General features: G+C 65.9%; 1 protein-coding gene and 1 long non-coding RNA gene across 2 annotated transcripts; one reads left to right on the top strand and one right to left on the bottom strand.

Annotated features, from left to right (window-relative positions):
* The first annotated feature begins 541 nt into the window (after positions 1-541).
* On the top strand, positions 542-8,611 carry LOC134154082 (tubulin beta chain). The gene is made up of 4 exons (XM_062600749.1): positions 542-768; positions 5,040-5,148; positions 5,370-5,480; positions 7,469-8,611. Exons 1-4 carry the CDS (start codon positions 712-714, stop codon positions 8,524-8,526), a joined length of 1,335 nt encoding a protein of 444 aa, XP_062456733.1. The 5' UTR covers positions 542-711; the 3' UTR covers positions 8,527-8,611.
* Positions 8,612-11,230: 2,619 nt separating this feature from the next.
* LOC134154083 (uncharacterized) lies at positions 11,231-15,529 on the bottom strand. Its single transcript, XR_009961332.1, has 2 exons — positions 15,476-15,529; positions 11,231-12,578 (listed from the first exon to the last, which is right to left on the bottom strand). It is a non-coding gene; the product is annotated as an uncharacterized LOC134154083 (long non-coding RNA).
* Between the last annotated feature and the right edge of the window lie 1,215 nt (positions 15,530-16,744).

Consider the following 16,744-nt stretch of genomic DNA (forward strand, 5'->3'; position numbering starts at 1 on the left):
GCTAAGCACGTGCCACGGACACGCGTGGGGCCGCACACGCCACAGATGCACGTGGGGCCGCACACGCCACGGGCACGCGTGGGGCTGCTGAGTCGTGCGTGGCCGCGCCCCCTCCCCGGACGCCTGGGCCCCTCCCCGGACGCCTGGGCCCTTCCCGGGAGTTGGGGGGGGGGGGGGGGAGGGGGGGAGGAGAGCCGAGGGGCCCAGGCGTCCGGGGAGGGGCCCAGGCGTCCGAGGCCGCCTTTGTTCTGCCTCAGCGCCGGCCCGGAACTACATCTCCCAGCAGCCCCCGCGCGGCCGCGCCCTTCCCGCCCCGCCCCTCCCTCACGTGACCTCGCGGGAAGGCCAATGAGAGGCGGCGGCGCCGCCTGGCGCGGCGGGGAAAAGGGAGGGCGGGGCGCGGGGTGGGGGCGGGCGCGTCGCCGCGGCGGCGGCCAATGGGAGCGGCGGCGCCGCGGCGGCGGCGGCCAATGAGCGCGCGGCGCCGCCCGCCGGGGCTTTGTCTATATGAGGCGCGGCGGCGCCGCGAGTTGCCGCACTGCCGCCGCCGCCGCGCTCGCGCCAGCGCTCCCGCCTTAAAGGGGCCGCGCCGCCACCGCACCCTCCCCCCTCCCCCCCCAGCCGCGTTCAACCTGCACCCGGGCAGGGTCGGCAGGGCAGAGAGAGGCAGAGAGACACCGGCAACCGCGCCGAGCCCGACCCGCCGCCGCCATGAGGGAGATCGTCCACATCCAGGCCGGCCAGTGCGGCAACCAGATCGGGGCCAAGGTGAGGGTGGGCGGCGGGGAGGGGCCCACAGTTTGAGGGGGGGGTTGCCCTTTTAAGCGGCCTCTGCCCCCCCCCCCCTTCCTCCCCGCAGCGCGCGGGGCTCCTGAGGGGAGGGGGGAGCGGCCGCGCGCGCCCCTCCCCCACCGGCGGCCAGACAAAGGCGGGGGGAGGGGCGAGGCGGGGGGGGGAGGGGCGGCGAAGCCCCGGATTAAGGGGGTTTTCGGCCCAAAAAACCGCGCCTTTCCCGCCCGCGCGGGAGGGGGCGGCCCCGAGGGGATGCGGTTTGCTGCTTAATTAAAAAAAAAATTAAAAAAAAAAGAGGGGGAAAATATATAATTTTTTTTCCCGAAATGGAGGTTTTTCGCCCCGAAATGGAGGCTTTCCCGCCACAAAACGGAAGCCGGCGGCCCCGGAACGGGGGGGTTTCAGTCAGGGAACGGCGGTTTCGCGCCGCTGAGGAGCGCGTTTCCCGCCCCGCCCCTGCGGCTCCGAAAAGCGCCTTTTTCACCCCGAAACGAGCGGCTTTGTGCGCCCCTCCCCCCCCCCCCGCGCGCTCCCCTTTTCGCCGAAATGGAGGTTTCCGGCCCCAAAACGGGGCTTCGCGGCTCCTCAAAGGGGAGTTTTTCGCCTCAAAGCCGGCGCCGCCCCTCCCCCCCCCCAGCGTGGCTTTTCCAGCCCCAAAATGGAGGTTTTCGGCCCCAAAACGGGAGCTGCGTTACCAGCGCGGGTTTCACTTCGGAAAAGAGCAGGTTTTGCCCCAAAAATGGGCTTCTCCCGCACCGAAAAGAGCTATATTTTTTTTTGTGGGGGGGGGCTCCCCAGAAAGCCCCTTTTTGGGGGCGCTGAAACGGGGGGTTTTCAGCCCCCAAAATGGAGGCGTTTCCGCCCCAAAATGGAGGCCGCCGCGGCCTTTGTGCTCCCAAACGGCGGGGTTTCGCCCCAAATCGGGGCTTGGCAACGCCCCGATTCACGTTTTTTCACCCCAAAACAGCATCTTTCAGCCGTGGATGATTTTTTTTTTTTTCATCCCCGCCCCCAAATGCGGGTTTTTTTTTTTGCTGCCGAATGAAGCTTGGTGACCCAAAATGTTGATTTTTTTTTAAAGTCATTTTTCATAAAAATAGCCTTTTTTCCCACCCTTGAAATTTCTTTTTCTTTTTCCCCAGCTTCAAAGCAGTTCTTCGCTCTTAAAGGGCTTTTTGCCCCCAAAATGGAGGTTTTCTGCCCCAGAATAGGACCTTTGTGTCCCTGAAGGGATTTTTTTTCCAGCTCCCAAATGGAGGTTTTCTGCCCCAAAAAGGTGCTTTCAGCTCCAAAATGGGCGGTTTTTTGACGCTAAAATATGATTGTTCCACCCTTAAATTTTTGCGGCCGCGAAAACGGGGAGGTTCTGCCTCAAAATGGAGTTTTCGCCTCAGACTGAAAGGCTTTGGCCGTAGAATCCGATTTTTTCTACCCCAAAATCATCCATTTTCAGTCCCTAAAAATGCAGCTTTTGTGCTTCAGAATAAAAATTTCGGCGCTTAAATCGGGGTTTCTCCGCCCCAAAACGTTTTTTTTTTTTCTTTTGCATCCTTAAATGGAGCTTTCTTCAGCCTCCAAAAATGCCGCTTTTTCCCCCCCAGAATGGCCTTTCCAGCTGCAAAATGGAGGGTTTTGCCCCCAAAACCGCATCTTGCCGTGCCAAAACGTCTTTTTTTCGTCCCCAAAGCGATTCCTCCAGCCCGCAAAAGGAGCTTTTATTTATTTATTTATTAATTTTTTTTTTTGCTGACGAAGACGTTTTGCAGCCACAAAGGAAAAACTTCCCACCCTAAAAACAGATCGTTGCACCAAAAAATAAAAATAAAAATAAATAAAAATAAAAACAAACATCCCAAACTCCAAGCCGGAGCCCCCCTGAGACGCCTCCTCCGAACCTCCGGAATGGGGTTTTCCACCCCGAAATGCCGTTTTCCCACCTCCTTTCTCTCGCCTTTTTGCCCCAAAATCGCAGCCTTTTGGCCCGCCTGGGGCCGCCCCCCCCCCCCACACCAAGGTGACCTTGGGGGGCGCCACCCCCCCCCCCTCAACTCGGACCCTCCCCAATTCGGGGTGGGGGGGGGGGGAGAATTGGGGCAAAAGGAAGGAGAAAAACCCAAATTCTCTGTTTTGGAGGCGCCCGTTTCCCCCCGGGAGAAGGAACTGGTGGGATTTTTTTTTTTTTTGAGGGGGAAACACGCGAATTTGGCTAATTTGGCCCATTTTGAAATTTCGGCGGCGCCCGGGCGCTTCCGCTTCCCGCCCGGCCGGGTTTTTTTTTATATTTTTTGGAGGGGGGGGGGGAGGCGACGCCCAAGTGGGGCCCCGCCCCCTAGGTGGCCACGCCCCCTTGCGGGCCACGCCCCCCTCTAGGCCAGACAGGCCCCGCCCTTTGGAATGGCCCCACCCACCCTGTGACAGGTCACACCTCCTGGAGTGGCTCCACCCCCTCGCCTTAGAACTGGCCCCGCCCCCTTGCGATGACTCCACCCCCAGCCTCAGGCTCCACCCACCCCCCCCCAACACCCCATAGGTTGGAACCGAGGTGTCTGGGTTGTCCCCAAGGTGGGGAGGGGACCCAAGATGAGGAGGAGACCCCAAGGTGAGGAGACCCAGGTGTCCAGGAGGGACCCAGGTGTCCAGGTTGTCCCCAAGATGAGAAGGAGACCCCAAGATGAAGAGACCCAGGTGTCCAGGAGGGACCCAGGTGTCCAAATTGTCCCCAAGATGAGAAGGAGACCCCAAGATAAGGAGACCCAGGTGTCCAGGAGGGACCCAGGTGTCCAAATTGTCCCCAAGATGAGAAGGAGACCCCAAGATGAGGAGACCCAGGTGTCCAGGAGGGACCCAGGTGTCCAAATTGTCCCCAAGATGAGAAGGAGACCCCAAGATAAGGAGACCCAGGTGTCCAGGAGGGACCCAGGTGTCCAAATTGTCCCCAAGATGAGGAGGAGACCCCAAGGTGAGGAGACCCAGGTGTCCAGGAGGGACCCAGGTGTCCAAATTGTCCCCAAGATGAGGAGACCTAGGTGTCTGGGTTGTCCCCAAGGTGGGGAGGAGACCCAGGTGTCCAAGTTGCCCTCAAGATGAGGAGAACCTGGTGTCCAGGAGGGACCCAGGTGTCCAAGTTGTCCCCAGGATGAGAAGGAGACCCCAAGATAAGGAGACCCAGGTGTCCAGGAGGGACCCAGGTGTCCAAGTTGTCCCCAGGATGAGAAGGAGACCCCAAGATGAGGAGACCCAGGTGTCCAGGAGGGACCCAGGTGTCCAAATTGTCCCCAAGATGAGAAGGAGACCCCAAGATAAGGAGACCCAGGTGTCCAGGAGGGACCCAGGTGTCCAAATTGTCCCCAAGATGAGGAGGAGACCCCAAGGTGAGGAGACCCAGGTGTCCAGGAGGGACCCAGGTGTCCAAATTGTCCCCAAGATGAGGAGACCTAGGTGTCTGGGTTGTCCCCAAGGTGGGGAGGAGACCCAGGTGTCCAAGTTGCCCTCAAGATGAGGAGAACCTGGTGTCCAGGAGGGACCCAGGTGTCCAAGTTGTCCCCAGGATGAGAAGGGGACCCCAAGCTGAGGAGACCCAGGTGTCCAGGTTGTCCCCAAGGTGGGGAGATCCTGCTGTCTACATCCTCCCCAAGATGAGGAGACCCAGGTGTCCAGGAAGGACACAGGTGTCCAAATTGTCCCCAAGATGAGAAGGGGACCCCAAGATGAGGAGACCCGAGTGTCCAGGAGGGACCCAGGTGTCCAAGTTGCCCTCAAGATGAGAAGGGGACCCAGGTGTCCAGGTTGTCCCCAAGGTGGGGAGAGGCCCCAAGTGTCCAGGTTACCTCCAAGATGAGGAGAACTTGGTGTCCAGGAGGGACCCAGGTGTCCAAGTTGTCCGCAGGATGAGAAGGGGACCCCAAGCTGAGGAGACCCAGGTGTCCAGGTTGTCCCCAAGGTGGGGAGAGGCCCCAAGTGTCCAGGTTGTCCCCAAGCTGAGGAGACCCAGGTGTCCAGGTTGTCCCCAAGGTGGGGAGAGGCCCCAAGTGTCCAGGTTGTCCCCAAGCTGAGGAGACCCAGGTGTCCAGGTTGTCCCCAAGGTGGGGAGATCCTGCTGTCTGCATCCTCCCCAAGATGAGGAGACCCTGGCTTCCAGGCTGGCCCCGAGATGGGGTGGGTGGCCGGGCCTCGAGGTCGTCCCCGAGGTGGGGAGCGGGGCCCAGGCGTCCGGGCGCGCTGACGTCATCCCCCCCCCCCCCCCGCAGTTCTGGGAGGTGATCAGCGACGAGCACGGCATCGACCCCACCGGCACCTACCACGGCGACAGCGACCTCCAGCTCGACCGCATCAGCGTCTACTACAACGAGGCCACCGGTACCGTCACCCTCGCTGTCCCCGACCCCGTCACCGCCCCCCAACCCCGCCCCACTGAGCCCTCGCCCCGTGGTTGGGGGGAGGGGGGGGGGTCTCCCTTCCGGGGGAGGTGGTGAGACACGACCCGCGGTGGTGGGGGGCGGCTCGGGGTGACGGTGGTGGCCCCGTGTCACCTCCTCCTCCTGCCCCACCGCCCCTTGGTGACGCGGTGATGTCCCCAGGGGGCAAGTACGTGCCGCGGGCCATCCTCGTGGACCTGGAGCCGGGCACCATGGACTCGGTGCGCTCGGGACCCTTCGGGCAGATCTTCCGGCCTGACAACTTCGTCTTCGGTGAGTCCTCCCCGGTGTCACCTCCTGTCCTGCTGTTGGCCCCGCGCCGGTGGCCGCGTCCTGCTGTGGGACGGGTTCCTCGTAGGGCCCGTGGGACGTCGCGGGGGGCGGCGGGTCCCACTAGGCTGTTCTCAAAGGAAGGTGGTGGAGGTCCCCCGAGGAGGACGTGGAGGTTCTCAAGGGAGAAGTGGAGATGCCCAGGGAGGACGTGAAGGTCCCCAAGGAGCACAAGGTCCCCATGGGTGGGCTGGAGATACTTGGGGGAGGTGGTGGAAGTCCCTGAGAAGCTCAGGGTTCCCAAGGAAGGTGATGGAGGTTCCCAAGGGTGGGCTGGAGATGGCCAAGGAGAGCGATGGAGGTCTCCAAGATGCACTGGGGGTACCTGGAGAGCTTGAAGAAGTCCTGAACTGGGAGATTGAGGTCCCCAAGGGGGAGATGGAGATGCCCGAAGAGAAGATACAGGTCCCCAAGGTGCTGGAGAGACCCTCTGGGTGGGTCGCAGATGCCCGAGGAGGAGAATTGGCATCACCGAGGTGCCCAGGGGATACCTGGGGAAGACGATGCAGGTCCCCAGGGAGGAACTGGAGGTCCCCAAGGAGCTCAGAGTCTCCAAGGAGGATGGCAGAGGTCCCCAGGGGTGAGAGACGGAGGTGTCCAAGGAGAAATCTGAGGTCTCCAACGGGGAGATTGAGATGTCCAAGGAGCAAATGGAGGTCGCTAAGGAGCTCAGATTCACCAGGGAGGATGGAAGAGGTCCCTGAGGAGAAGGTGGAGGTCCCCAAGGAGCTCTGGGTCTCTGAGGAGGAGATGGAGGTCCCCGAGGAGAAGATGGAGGTCCCTGTAGGAGCTCTGGGTCCCCGAGGGGGAGATGGAGGTCCCCAAGGAGCTCTAGGTCCCCGAGGGGGAGATGGAGGTCCCCAAGGAGAAGATGGAGGTCCCTGGGTCCCTGCAGGAGCTCTAGGTCCCCAAGGGGAAGATGGAGGTCCCTGAGAAGATGGAGGTCCCTGCAGGAGCTCTAGGTCCCCGAGGGGGAGATGGAGGTCCCTGAGGAGAAGATGGAGGTCCCTGCAGGAGCTCTGGGTCCCCGAGGGGGAGATGGAGGTCCCCAAGGAGAAGATGGAGGTCCCTGCAGGAGCTCTGGGTCCCCGAGGGGGAGATGGAGGTCCCTGAGGAGAAGATGGAGGTCCCTGCAGGAGCTCTAGGTCCCCGAGGGGGAGATGGAGGTCCCTGAGGAGAAGATTGAGGTCCCTGCAGGAGCTCTAGGTCCCCGAGGGGGAGATGGAGGTCCCTGAGGAGAAGATGGAGGTCCCTGCAGGAGCTCTAGGTCCCCGAGGGGGAGATGGAGGTCCCCAAGGAGAAGATGGAGGTCCCTGCAGGAGCTCTAGGTCCCCGAGGGGGAGATGGAGGTCCCCAAGGAGAAGATGGAGGTCCCTGCAGGAGCTCTAGGTCCCCGAGGGGGAGATGGAGGTCCCCAAGGAGAAGATGGAGGTCCCTGCAGGAGCTCTAGGTCCCCGAGGGGGAGATGGAGGTCCCCAAGGAGAAGATGGAGGTCCCTGCAGGAGCTCTAGGTCCCCGAGGGGGAGATGGAGGTCCCTGAGGAGAAGATGGAGGTCCCCAAGGAGAAGATGGAGGTCCCTGCAGGAGCTCTAGGTCCCCGAGGGGGAGATGGAGGTCCCCGAGGGGGAGATGGAGGTCCCCAAGGAGAAGATGGAGGTCCCTGCAGGAGCCCTTGGTCCCCGAGGAGAAGATGGAGGTCCCAAGGAGCCCAGGGTCCCCACGGGTGGGTCAGAGACGCCCAAGGAGGACGCTCGAGCTCCCCAAGAGAGCTCCCACAACCCCCTGAGGAGACCCAAGAGCCTTCTCCGCGGCCCCGCCGGGGGTGGGGGGGGGCTCCTCCACGTTGTCCCCACGGCACGTCCCCGCCCCCCCCACCACCACCAACCATGTTTGTGTCGTCCCCCCCCCCCCGCCCCCCAACCCCAAACCAGGCCAGAGCGGCGCCGGCAACAACTGGGCCAAGGGCCACTACACGGAAGGGGCCGAGCTGGTGGACTCGGTGCTGGACGTGGTGCGCAAGGAGGCGGAGAGCTGCGACTGCCTGCAGGGCTTCCAGCTGACCCACTCGTTGGGGGGCGGCACGGGCTCGGGCATGGGCACCCTGCTCATCTCCAAGATCCGCGAGGAGTACCCCGACCGCATCATGAACACCTTCAGCGTGGTGCCCTCGCCCAAGGTCTCGGACACGGTGGTGGAACCTTACAACGCCACGTTGTCGGTGCACCAGCTGGTGGAGAACACGGACGAGACCTACTGCATCGACAACGAGGCGCTCTACGACATCTGCTTCCGCACGCTCAAGCTGACCACGCCCACCTACGGCGACCTCAACCACCTGGTGTCGGCCACCATGAGCGGCGTCACCACCTGCCTCCGCTTCCCCGGGCAGCTCAACGCCGACCTGCGCAAGCTGGCGGTCAACATGGTGCCCTTCCCGCGGCTCCACTTCTTCATGCCGGGCTTCGCCCCGTTGACGTCGCGCGGCAGCCAGCAGTACCGCGCCCTCACCGTCCCCGAGCTCACGCAGCAGGTCTTCGACGCCAAGAACATGATGGCCGCCTGCGACCCGCGTCACGGCCGGTACCTCACGGTGGCCGCCGTCTTCCGGGGCCGCATGTCCATGAAGGAGGTGGACGAGCAGATGCTCAACGTGCAGAACAAGAACAGCTCGTACTTCGTCGAGTGGATCCCCAACAACGTGAAGACGGCGGTGTGCGACATCCCGCCCCGCGGGCTGAAGATGGCCGTCACCTTCATCGGCAACAGCACGGCCATCCAGGAGCTCTTCAAGCGCATCTCGGAGCAGTTCACGGCCATGTTCCGCCGCAAGGCCTTCCTCCACTGGTACACGGGCGAGGGCATGGACGAGATGGAGTTCACCGAGGCCGAGAGCAACATGAACGACCTGGTCTCCGAGTACCAGCAGTACCAGGACGCCACGGCCGAGGAGGAGGAGGACTTCGGCGAGGAGGCCGAAGAGGAGGCTTGAGGAAGGCCGCCGCCGCGTCCCTCTCCGTCGTCTGTCTTCGTCGCCGTGGAGCCCTCGTCCGTCGTCGTCACCGGAGAAGCCTCTTCCTCGTCTCTTCCTCCAGCGTCACCGGAGAGCCCTTGTCCTCCATCATCATCATCACCGGAGAGCCCTTGTCCTGCATCACCAGCATCACCGGAGAGCCCTTGTCCTCCATCATCATCATCACCGGAGAACCCTCTGCCTTGCCCTTCTCCAGCGTCCCTGGAGAGCCTTTGTCCTCGTCCTCCATCGTCACCAGAGAAGCCTCTTCCTCATCTCCTTCAGCATCACCGGAGAGCCCTTGTCCTCCATCATCATCATCACCAGAGAACACTCTTCCTCATCTCCTCCAGCATCACCGGAGAGCCCTCGTCCATCATCGTCGTCGTCACCGGAGAGCCCTCTTCCTCGCCCTTCTCCAGCGTCCCTGGAGAGCCTTCGTCCTCGTCCATCATCACCACCAGAGAAGCCTCTTCCTCATCTCCTCCAGCGTCACCAGACAGCCCTTGTCCTCCATCATCATCATCACCGGAGAGCCCCTGTCCTCCATCATCATCATCATCACCGGAGAACACTCTTCCTCATCTCCTCCAGCGTCACTGGAGGGCCTTCATCCTCATCCATCCATCTCACCGGAGAACCCCCTTCCTCATCCTCCTCCAGCGTCACCGGAGAGCCCTCGTCCTCGTCCATCATCCTCCTCACCGGAGAGCCTTCGCCCTTCATCGTCCCCACAGGAGCGACGTTGGCCTGCGCCGCCGGAGGAGATCCCTCGTCCTCGGCCTTCGTCGTCCTCGTCACGGGAAAACACTCGTCCACCGTCCTCATCCTCGCCGGGGACCCCCCCGTCCTCGGTCTTCGTCGGCGCCCCGGGTGAAGCCCTCGTCCCCGCTCCGTCACCACGGTCCTGGTGGTCCTTCATCCTCCTCCTCCTCCTCCTCCTCCTCCTCCTCCTCCGAGAGCCTTCGTCGCCGAGGGGGCGTCCCAGCTCCTCCGTCGTCATCGTCGCCGGAGAGCCCTGGGCCCCTCCCTCGTCGTCCTTCCTCCTCCTCCTCCTCCTCCTCCTCCCCCCCCGCGAGCCTTCATCCCTGGCGCTCGTCCTCATCCTCGCCGCCGCCCTCCCCCGCCACTAAATTATTGCGGCCTCCCCACCCCTCCCCACCCCCCTTTGAACCAAATCGGCCCGGTTTGTCCCCGGAACGGGGGCTCCCGGGTGGCCCCTCGGTGGCCCCCCGGCCTGTCCCCGCGCGTGTCCCCTCCCCCCCCCCCCCCGATCCAGCCGCTCCGGGGCTTCGACCCGTGTTTTTTTTTTTTTCCCCCCTTTTGTTTTTGGGTCATTTTCCTCCTTTTTTGTTCTTTTTTTTTTTTTTTCATATTGAAAAGCCGCCCCCGGGCGAGGAATAAACCCGGGATGTAAAGCCACCGCCTGGCCCCGTGTCCTCATGTCCTCCCCCCGTGTCCCCCCACCCCCACCCCAGGAGGTCCCCAGCCCCACGGGCAAGCGGGTGGCCCCTGGAAGGTCCCATCTCACGTCCCCACGGGGTCCCACCAGTGTCCCCATGGGGCATCCGAGGTTCTCCTGTCCCCTTTACGGTCTCCAGAAGGTCCCATCTCACGTCCCCATGGTCCCACCAGTGTCCCCATGGGGCATCCAAGGTTCTCCTGGCCTCTTCAGGGTCTCCAGAAGGTCCCATCTCATGTCCCCATGGTCCCACCAGTGTCCCCATGGGGCATCCGAGGTTCTCCTGTCCCCTTTACGGTCTCCAGAAGGTCCCATCTCACGTCCCCATGGTCCCACCACTGTCCCCAGGGGCCATCCAAGGTTCTCCTGTCCCCTTTAAGGTCTCCAGAAGGTCCCATCTCATGTCCCCACGGTCCCACCAGTGTCCCCATGGGGCATCCGAGGTTCTCCTGTCCCCTCTGGAGGTCTCCATCCCCATGGAGAAAGGGGGAGGGGTGGCTGTGGCCCCTTTAGGGTCTACAGAAGGTCCCATCTCATGTCCCCATATCCCTACGGGGGTCCCACCAGTGTCCCCACAGGCCATCCAAGGTTCCCTGTCCCCTCTGGAGGTCTGTCTCTGTCCCCATGGAGAAAGGGGGAGGGGTGGCCATGGCCCCTCTAGGGTCTCCAGAAAGTCCCACCTCACATCCCCATGGTGCCCCTGGAGGTCCCCAACCCCATGGGGAAGCAGGTGGCCACACTGGGTCCCCTCTGGACGGTCCTCTGGGCCTTCTGGTGTCCCCAACTCCTGGCCCCACAGGGTCCCCTGGCCCCTTCAGGGTCTCCAGAAGGTCCCATCTCACGTCCCCATGGGGTTCCACCGCTGTCCCCAGGGGCCATCTGAGGTTCTCCTGGCCCCTTTAAGGTCTCCAGAAGGTCCCATCTCATGGCCCCACGGTCCCACCAGTGTCCCCATGGGTCATCCGAGGTTCTCCTGTCCCCTTCAGGGTCTCCAGAAGGTCCCATCTCATGTCCCCATGGTCCCACCAGTGTCCCCATGGGTCATCTGAGGTTCTCCTGGCCCCTTCAGGGTCTCCAGAAGGTCCCATCTCACGTCCCCACGGGGTCCCACCGCTGTCCCCATGGGCCATCCGAGGCCCCCCCCCCCCAAAACCGCCAGGATTCACCCCAAAACCCACCCCAGGCCCCTCCCCAACGCACTGAGCACAGAGGGAGCCAGACTTCCAGGGAAGGGGGGGGGCCCAGGCGTCCGGGCCCTCCCCCCCCCCCCGCTCCCCCCCGGGGTGGGGTGGGGTGGGGGGAGGGAAAGGGCCCAGGCGTCCGGGCGAGGTTTATTGCGCTGGGTGGGGGGGGAGGGGCGCGGCCCCTCCTTAAATAACAGCAATAAATACACAGAAAAAAAACCCCAAAACCCCCCAAATTAAGTAAAATAGAATAAAATTAAATAGAATAAAATTAAATAGAATAAAATTAAATAGAATAAAATTAAATAGAATAAAATTAAATAAATAGAATAAAATGAATAAAATTAAATAAAATAGAATAAAATTAAATAAAATAGAATAAAATAGAACAGAATAAATAACGGGCGCCGGAGCCCCCACGGCGCCGCCCTGAGGCCACGGTGACGGGTGCCGGCGCGAGTCCATCGCTCTGGGTGCTGCCCCATAGCGGGTGCCGGGTCCTTAGTGTCACCCCACGGCGGGTGCCAGGTCCTTGGGTGCTGCCCCACGGCGGGTGTCGAGTCCTTGGGGCTACCCCATAGCGGGTGCCACCCCATAGTGGGTGCCTGGTCCTGGGTGCCGCCCCATGGTGGGTGCCGCCCCACGGCGGGTCCTGGGTGCTGCCCCACGGCGGGTGCCGGGTCCTTAGTGTCACCCCACGGCGGGTGCCGGGTCCTTAGTGTCACCCCACAGTGGGTGCCGGGTCCTTGGGTGCCGCCCCACGGCGGGTGCCGCCCCACGGCCAGTGCCTGGTCCTAGGTGCCGCCCCACGGCTGGTCCTGGGTGCTGCCCCATGGTGGGTGCTGCCCCACGGTGGGTCCTGGGTGCCGCCCCACAGCCGGTGCCTGGTCCTGGGTGCCGCCCCACGGCGGGTCCTGGGTGCCGCCCCACGGCCAGTGCCTGGTCCTGGGTGCCGCCCCACGGCGGGTCCTGGGTGCCGCCCCACGGCCGGTGCCTGGTCCTGGGTGCCGCCCCATGGTGGGTGCCGCCCCACGGCGGGTCCTGGGTGCCGCCCCACGGCGGGTGCCGCCCCACGGCTGGTCCCAGGTGCCGCCCCACGGCGGGCGCCCTCAGCAGGCGGCGGGGGGCCGCAGGGCGGGCGAGAGCGGCGGCCGGGGGCAGGAGGGGGCGGCGGGGGTCGCGGCGGGGGGGCTCGGGGGGGCGGCGTGGGGCGGGGCGGCGGCGGTGTGGGGCGGGGCGGCGGCGGTGTGGGGCGGGGCGGCGGCGGTGTGGGGCGCGGGCCCCTCCCCGGGGGTGCTGTACACCTGGGCCCCCACCACCGCCAGCAGCAGCAGCAGCAGCCGCTTGGCCGCGCTCGGCCCCTCGCCCGGGGGCGGCCGCACCACCTGGGGGGGGGGGAAGGGGGGTCCGTCAGCAACTGCCCCCGGGGGGCGGGGGGCAAATAACCCCCCCGGGGCAAATAACCCCCCCGGGGCAAATAACACCCCCCGGGGGGGCAAATCCCCCGCAGGCGTCACCCATCCACAGCCCGACCCGGCCGGGCCCTGCTTAGCTTCCAGCGCGAGGCCAGGGCCCTGCGGGAGGGGGGGGAAGGGGGCGAAATAACCCCCCCCCGATGGGGCAAATACCCCCCCACGGGGCAAATACCCCCCCAATGGGGCCAATAACCCCCCCAATGGGGCAAATATCCCCCCGATGGGGCAAATACCCCCCCACGGGGCAAATACCCCCCCAATGGGGCCAATAACCCCCCCAATGGGGCCAATATCCCCCCCCACGGGGCAAATACCCCCCCGATGGGGCCGATAACCCCCCCAATGGGGCCAATAACCCCCCAATGGGGCCAATATCCCCCCCACGGGGCCAATATCCCCCCCACAGGGCCAATAACCCCCCCATGGGGCAAATACCCCCCCCAATGGGGCCAATAACCCCCCCCACGGGGCAAATACCCCCCCAATGGGGCCAATATCCCCCCCACGGGGCCAATAACCCCCCCACGGGGCAAATACCCCCCCAATGGGGCCAATAACCCCCCCACGGGGCAAATAACCCCCCCCCGGGGGTAAATCCCGCCCCTCCCCCTTCCCGGACGCCTGGGCCCGCCGCCACCGCCGGGGGGGGGGGGGGTGAGTCAGGCCGGGAGGGAGAAGCCGTGATTCACCCCCACCCCCACGCGCGGGGGGAAGCGGCGGCTTCCGGCTCGCGTGGCCGCCTCGGGGGGGGGGCCCAGGCGTCCGGGAGACCCCCAAAAAAGGGCCCAGGCGTCCGGGTACCCCCCCAACCCCCTCAGAGGAGGGGCCCAGGCGTCCGGGTGACCCCCAACCCCCTCAGAGAAGGGGCCCAGGCGTCCGGGTGACCCCCAACCCCCTCAGAGAAGGGGCCCAGGCGTCCGGGTGACCCCCAACCCCCTCAGAGAAGGGGCCCAGGCGTCCGGGTACCCCCCCAACCCCCTCAGAGAAGGGGCCCAGGCGTCCGGGAGACCCCCAACCCCCTCAGAGGAGGGGCCCAGGCGTCCGGGTGACCCCCAACCCCCTCAGAGGAGGGGCCCAGGCGTCCGGGTAACCCCCCAACCCCCTCAGAGGAGGGGCCCAGGCGTCCGGGTGACCCCCAACCCCCTCAGAGGAGGGGCCCAGGCGTCCGGGTGACCCCCAACCCCCTCAGAGGAGGGGCCCAGGCGTCCGGGTAACCCCCAACCCCCTCAGAGGAGGGGCCCAGGCGTCCGGGTAACCCCCAACCCCCTCAGAGAAGGGGCCCAGGCGTCCGGGTGACCCCCAACCCCCTCAGAGGAGGGGCCCAGGCGTCCGGGTGACCCCCAACCCCCTCAGAGGAGGGGCCCAGGCGTCCGGGTGACCCCCAACCCCCTCAGAGAAGGGGCCCAGGCGTCCGGGTGACCCCCAACCCCCTCAGAGGAGGGGCCCAGGCGTCCGGGTACCCCCCCAACCCCCTCAGAGGAGGGGCCCAGGCGTCCGGGTGACCCCCAACCCCCTCAGAGAAGGGGCCCAGGCGTCCGGGTAACCCCCAACCCCCTCAGAGAAGGGGCCCAGGCGTCCGGGTGACCCCCAACCCCCTCAGAGGAGGGGCCCAGGCGTCCGGGTGACCCCCAACCCCCTCAGAGGAGGGGCCCAGGCGTCCGGGTGACCCCCAACCCCCTCAGAGGAGGGGCCCAGGCGTCCGGGTGACCCCCAACCCCCTCAGAGAAGGGGCCCAGGCGTCCGGGTACCCCCCCAACCCCCTCAGAGGAGGGGCCCAGGCGTCCGGGTAACCCCCAACCCCCTCAGAGAAGGGGCCCAGGCGTCCGGGTAACCCCCAACCCCCTCAGAGGAGGGGCCCAGGCGTCCGGGTAACCCCCAACCCCCTCAGAGGAGGGGCCCAGGCGTCCGGGTAACCCCCAACCCCCTCAGAGGAGGGGCCCAGGCGTCCGGGTACCCCCCCAACCCCCTCAGAGGAGGGGCCCAGGCGTCCGGGTGACCCCCAACCCCCTCAGAGAAGGGGCCCAGGCGTCCGGGTAACCCCCAACCCCCTCAGAGAAGGGGCCCAGGCGTCCGGGTAACCCCCAACCCCCTCAGAAAAGGGGCCCAGGCGTCCGGGTAACCCCCAACCCCCTCAGAGAAGGGGCCCAGGCGTCCGGGTGACCCCCAACCCCCTCAGAGGAGGGGCCCAGGCGTCCGGGTACCCCCCCAACCCCCTCAGAGAAGGGGCCCAGGCGTCCGGGTAACCCCCAACCCCCTCAGAGAAGGGGCCCAGGCGTCCGGGTAACCCCCAACCCCCTCAGAGGAGGGGCCCAGGCGTCCGGGTAACCCCCAACCCCCTCAGAGAAGGGGCCCAGGCGTCCGGGTACCCCCCCAACCCCCTCAGAGAAGGGGCCCAGGCGTCCGGGTAACCCCCAACCCCCTCAGAGGAGGGGCCCAGGCGTCCGGGTGACCCCCAACCCCCTCAGAGGAGGGGCCCAGGCGTCCGGGTGACCCCCAACCCCCTCAGAGGAGGGGCCCAGGCGTCCGGGTACCCCCCCAACCCCCTCAGAGAAGGGGCCCAGGCGTCCGGGTACCCCCCCAACCCCCTCAGAGAAGGGGCCCAGGCGTCCGGATAACCCCCAACCCCCTCAGAGAAGGGGCCCAGGCGTCCGGGTACCCCCCCAACCCCCTCAGAGAAGGGGCCCAGGCGTCCGGGTGACCCCCAACCCCCTCAGAGAAGGGGCCCAGGCGTCCGGGTGACCCCCAACCCCCTCAGAGAAGGGGCCCAGGCGTTCCCCCCCCCCCCCCGTTCCCCCCCCGCCACTCACGGCCGGCGGGTAGAGGACGCGGCGGCGGCGGCGGCGGGGCCGCGGCGCGGCGGGGGCGGCGGGCGGCGGCTCGAAGGTGAAGTGCCGCGGGGGGGAGGCGAGGCCGAGGCCGCCGGGCGCCGCCGCCGCCGCCGCTGCTGCTGCTGCCGCCGCCGGTGTCGCTGCTGCCGCCGCCGCCGCCGCCATCGCGAGCGCTGCAAAATGGCGCCGCCGCCGCCGCCGCGCCCCTCTTATAGCCTCGGCTCCGCCCGCGCCCCGCCCCCGAGGCTCCCCATTGGCCGCGGCGCCACTCCCCCCCCCCCGGCCCCGCCCCGCCCCCGAGGCTCCCCATTGGCCGCGGCTCCGCCCCACCCCGGCCCCGCCCCGCCCCCGAAGCTCCCCATTGGCTGGCGGGGAAGGGCGGCAGCGGCGGGGGTGGGGGAAGCCCGGGGGGGGGGGGAGGAGGGGAGGAGCCGGCCCCGCCCACCGCGGGGTTCATGGGGGGACCATGGGGGGCCATGGGGGGCTATGGGGGCTATAGGGGTGTATGAGCCCTATAGGGGGCCATAGGGGGCCATGGGGGCCATGGGGGGCTATGGGGGCTATAGGGGTGTATGAGCCCTATAGGGGGCCATAGGGGGCCATGGGGGGCCATGGGGGCCATGGGGGGCTATGGGGGCTATAGGGGTGTATGAGCCCTATAGGGGGCCATAGGGGGCCATGGGGGACCGTAGGGGGCCATGGGGGGCTATGGGGGCTATAGGGGTGTATGAGCCCTATAGGGGGCCATAGGGGGCCATGGGGGGCCATGGGGGGCCATGGGGGGCTATAGGGGTGTACGAGCCCTATAGGGGGCCATAGGGGGCCATGGGGGACCGTAGGGGGCCATGGGGGGCTATGGGGGGCTATAGGGGTATATGAGCCCTATAGGGGGCCATAGGGGACCATGGGGGACCATGGGGGGCTATAGGGGTGTACAAGCCCTATAGGGGGCCATAGGGGACCATGGGGGGCCATGGGGGCTATAGGGGTGTACGAGCCCTATAGGAGGCCATAGGGGACCATAGGGGGCCATGGGGGGCTATAGGGGTGTACGAGCCCTATAGGGGGCCATGGGGGGCCATGGGGGGCTATAGGGGTGTACGAGCCCTATAGGGGGCCATAGGGGGCCATGGGGGACCGTAGGGGGCCATGGGGGGCTATGGGGGGCTATAGGGGTGTATGAGCCCTATAGGGGGCCATAGGGGGCCATGGGGGACCATAGGGGGCCATGGGGGGCTATGGGGGGCT

Source organism: Rhea pennata (assembly GCF_028389875.1).
Source record: "Rhea pennata isolate bPtePen1 chromosome 34 unlocalized genomic scaffold, bPtePen1.pri SUPER_34_unloc_2, whole genome shotgun sequence".
Taxonomy (NCBI): domain Eukaryota; kingdom Metazoa; phylum Chordata; class Aves; order Rheiformes; family Rheidae; genus Rhea; species Rhea pennata.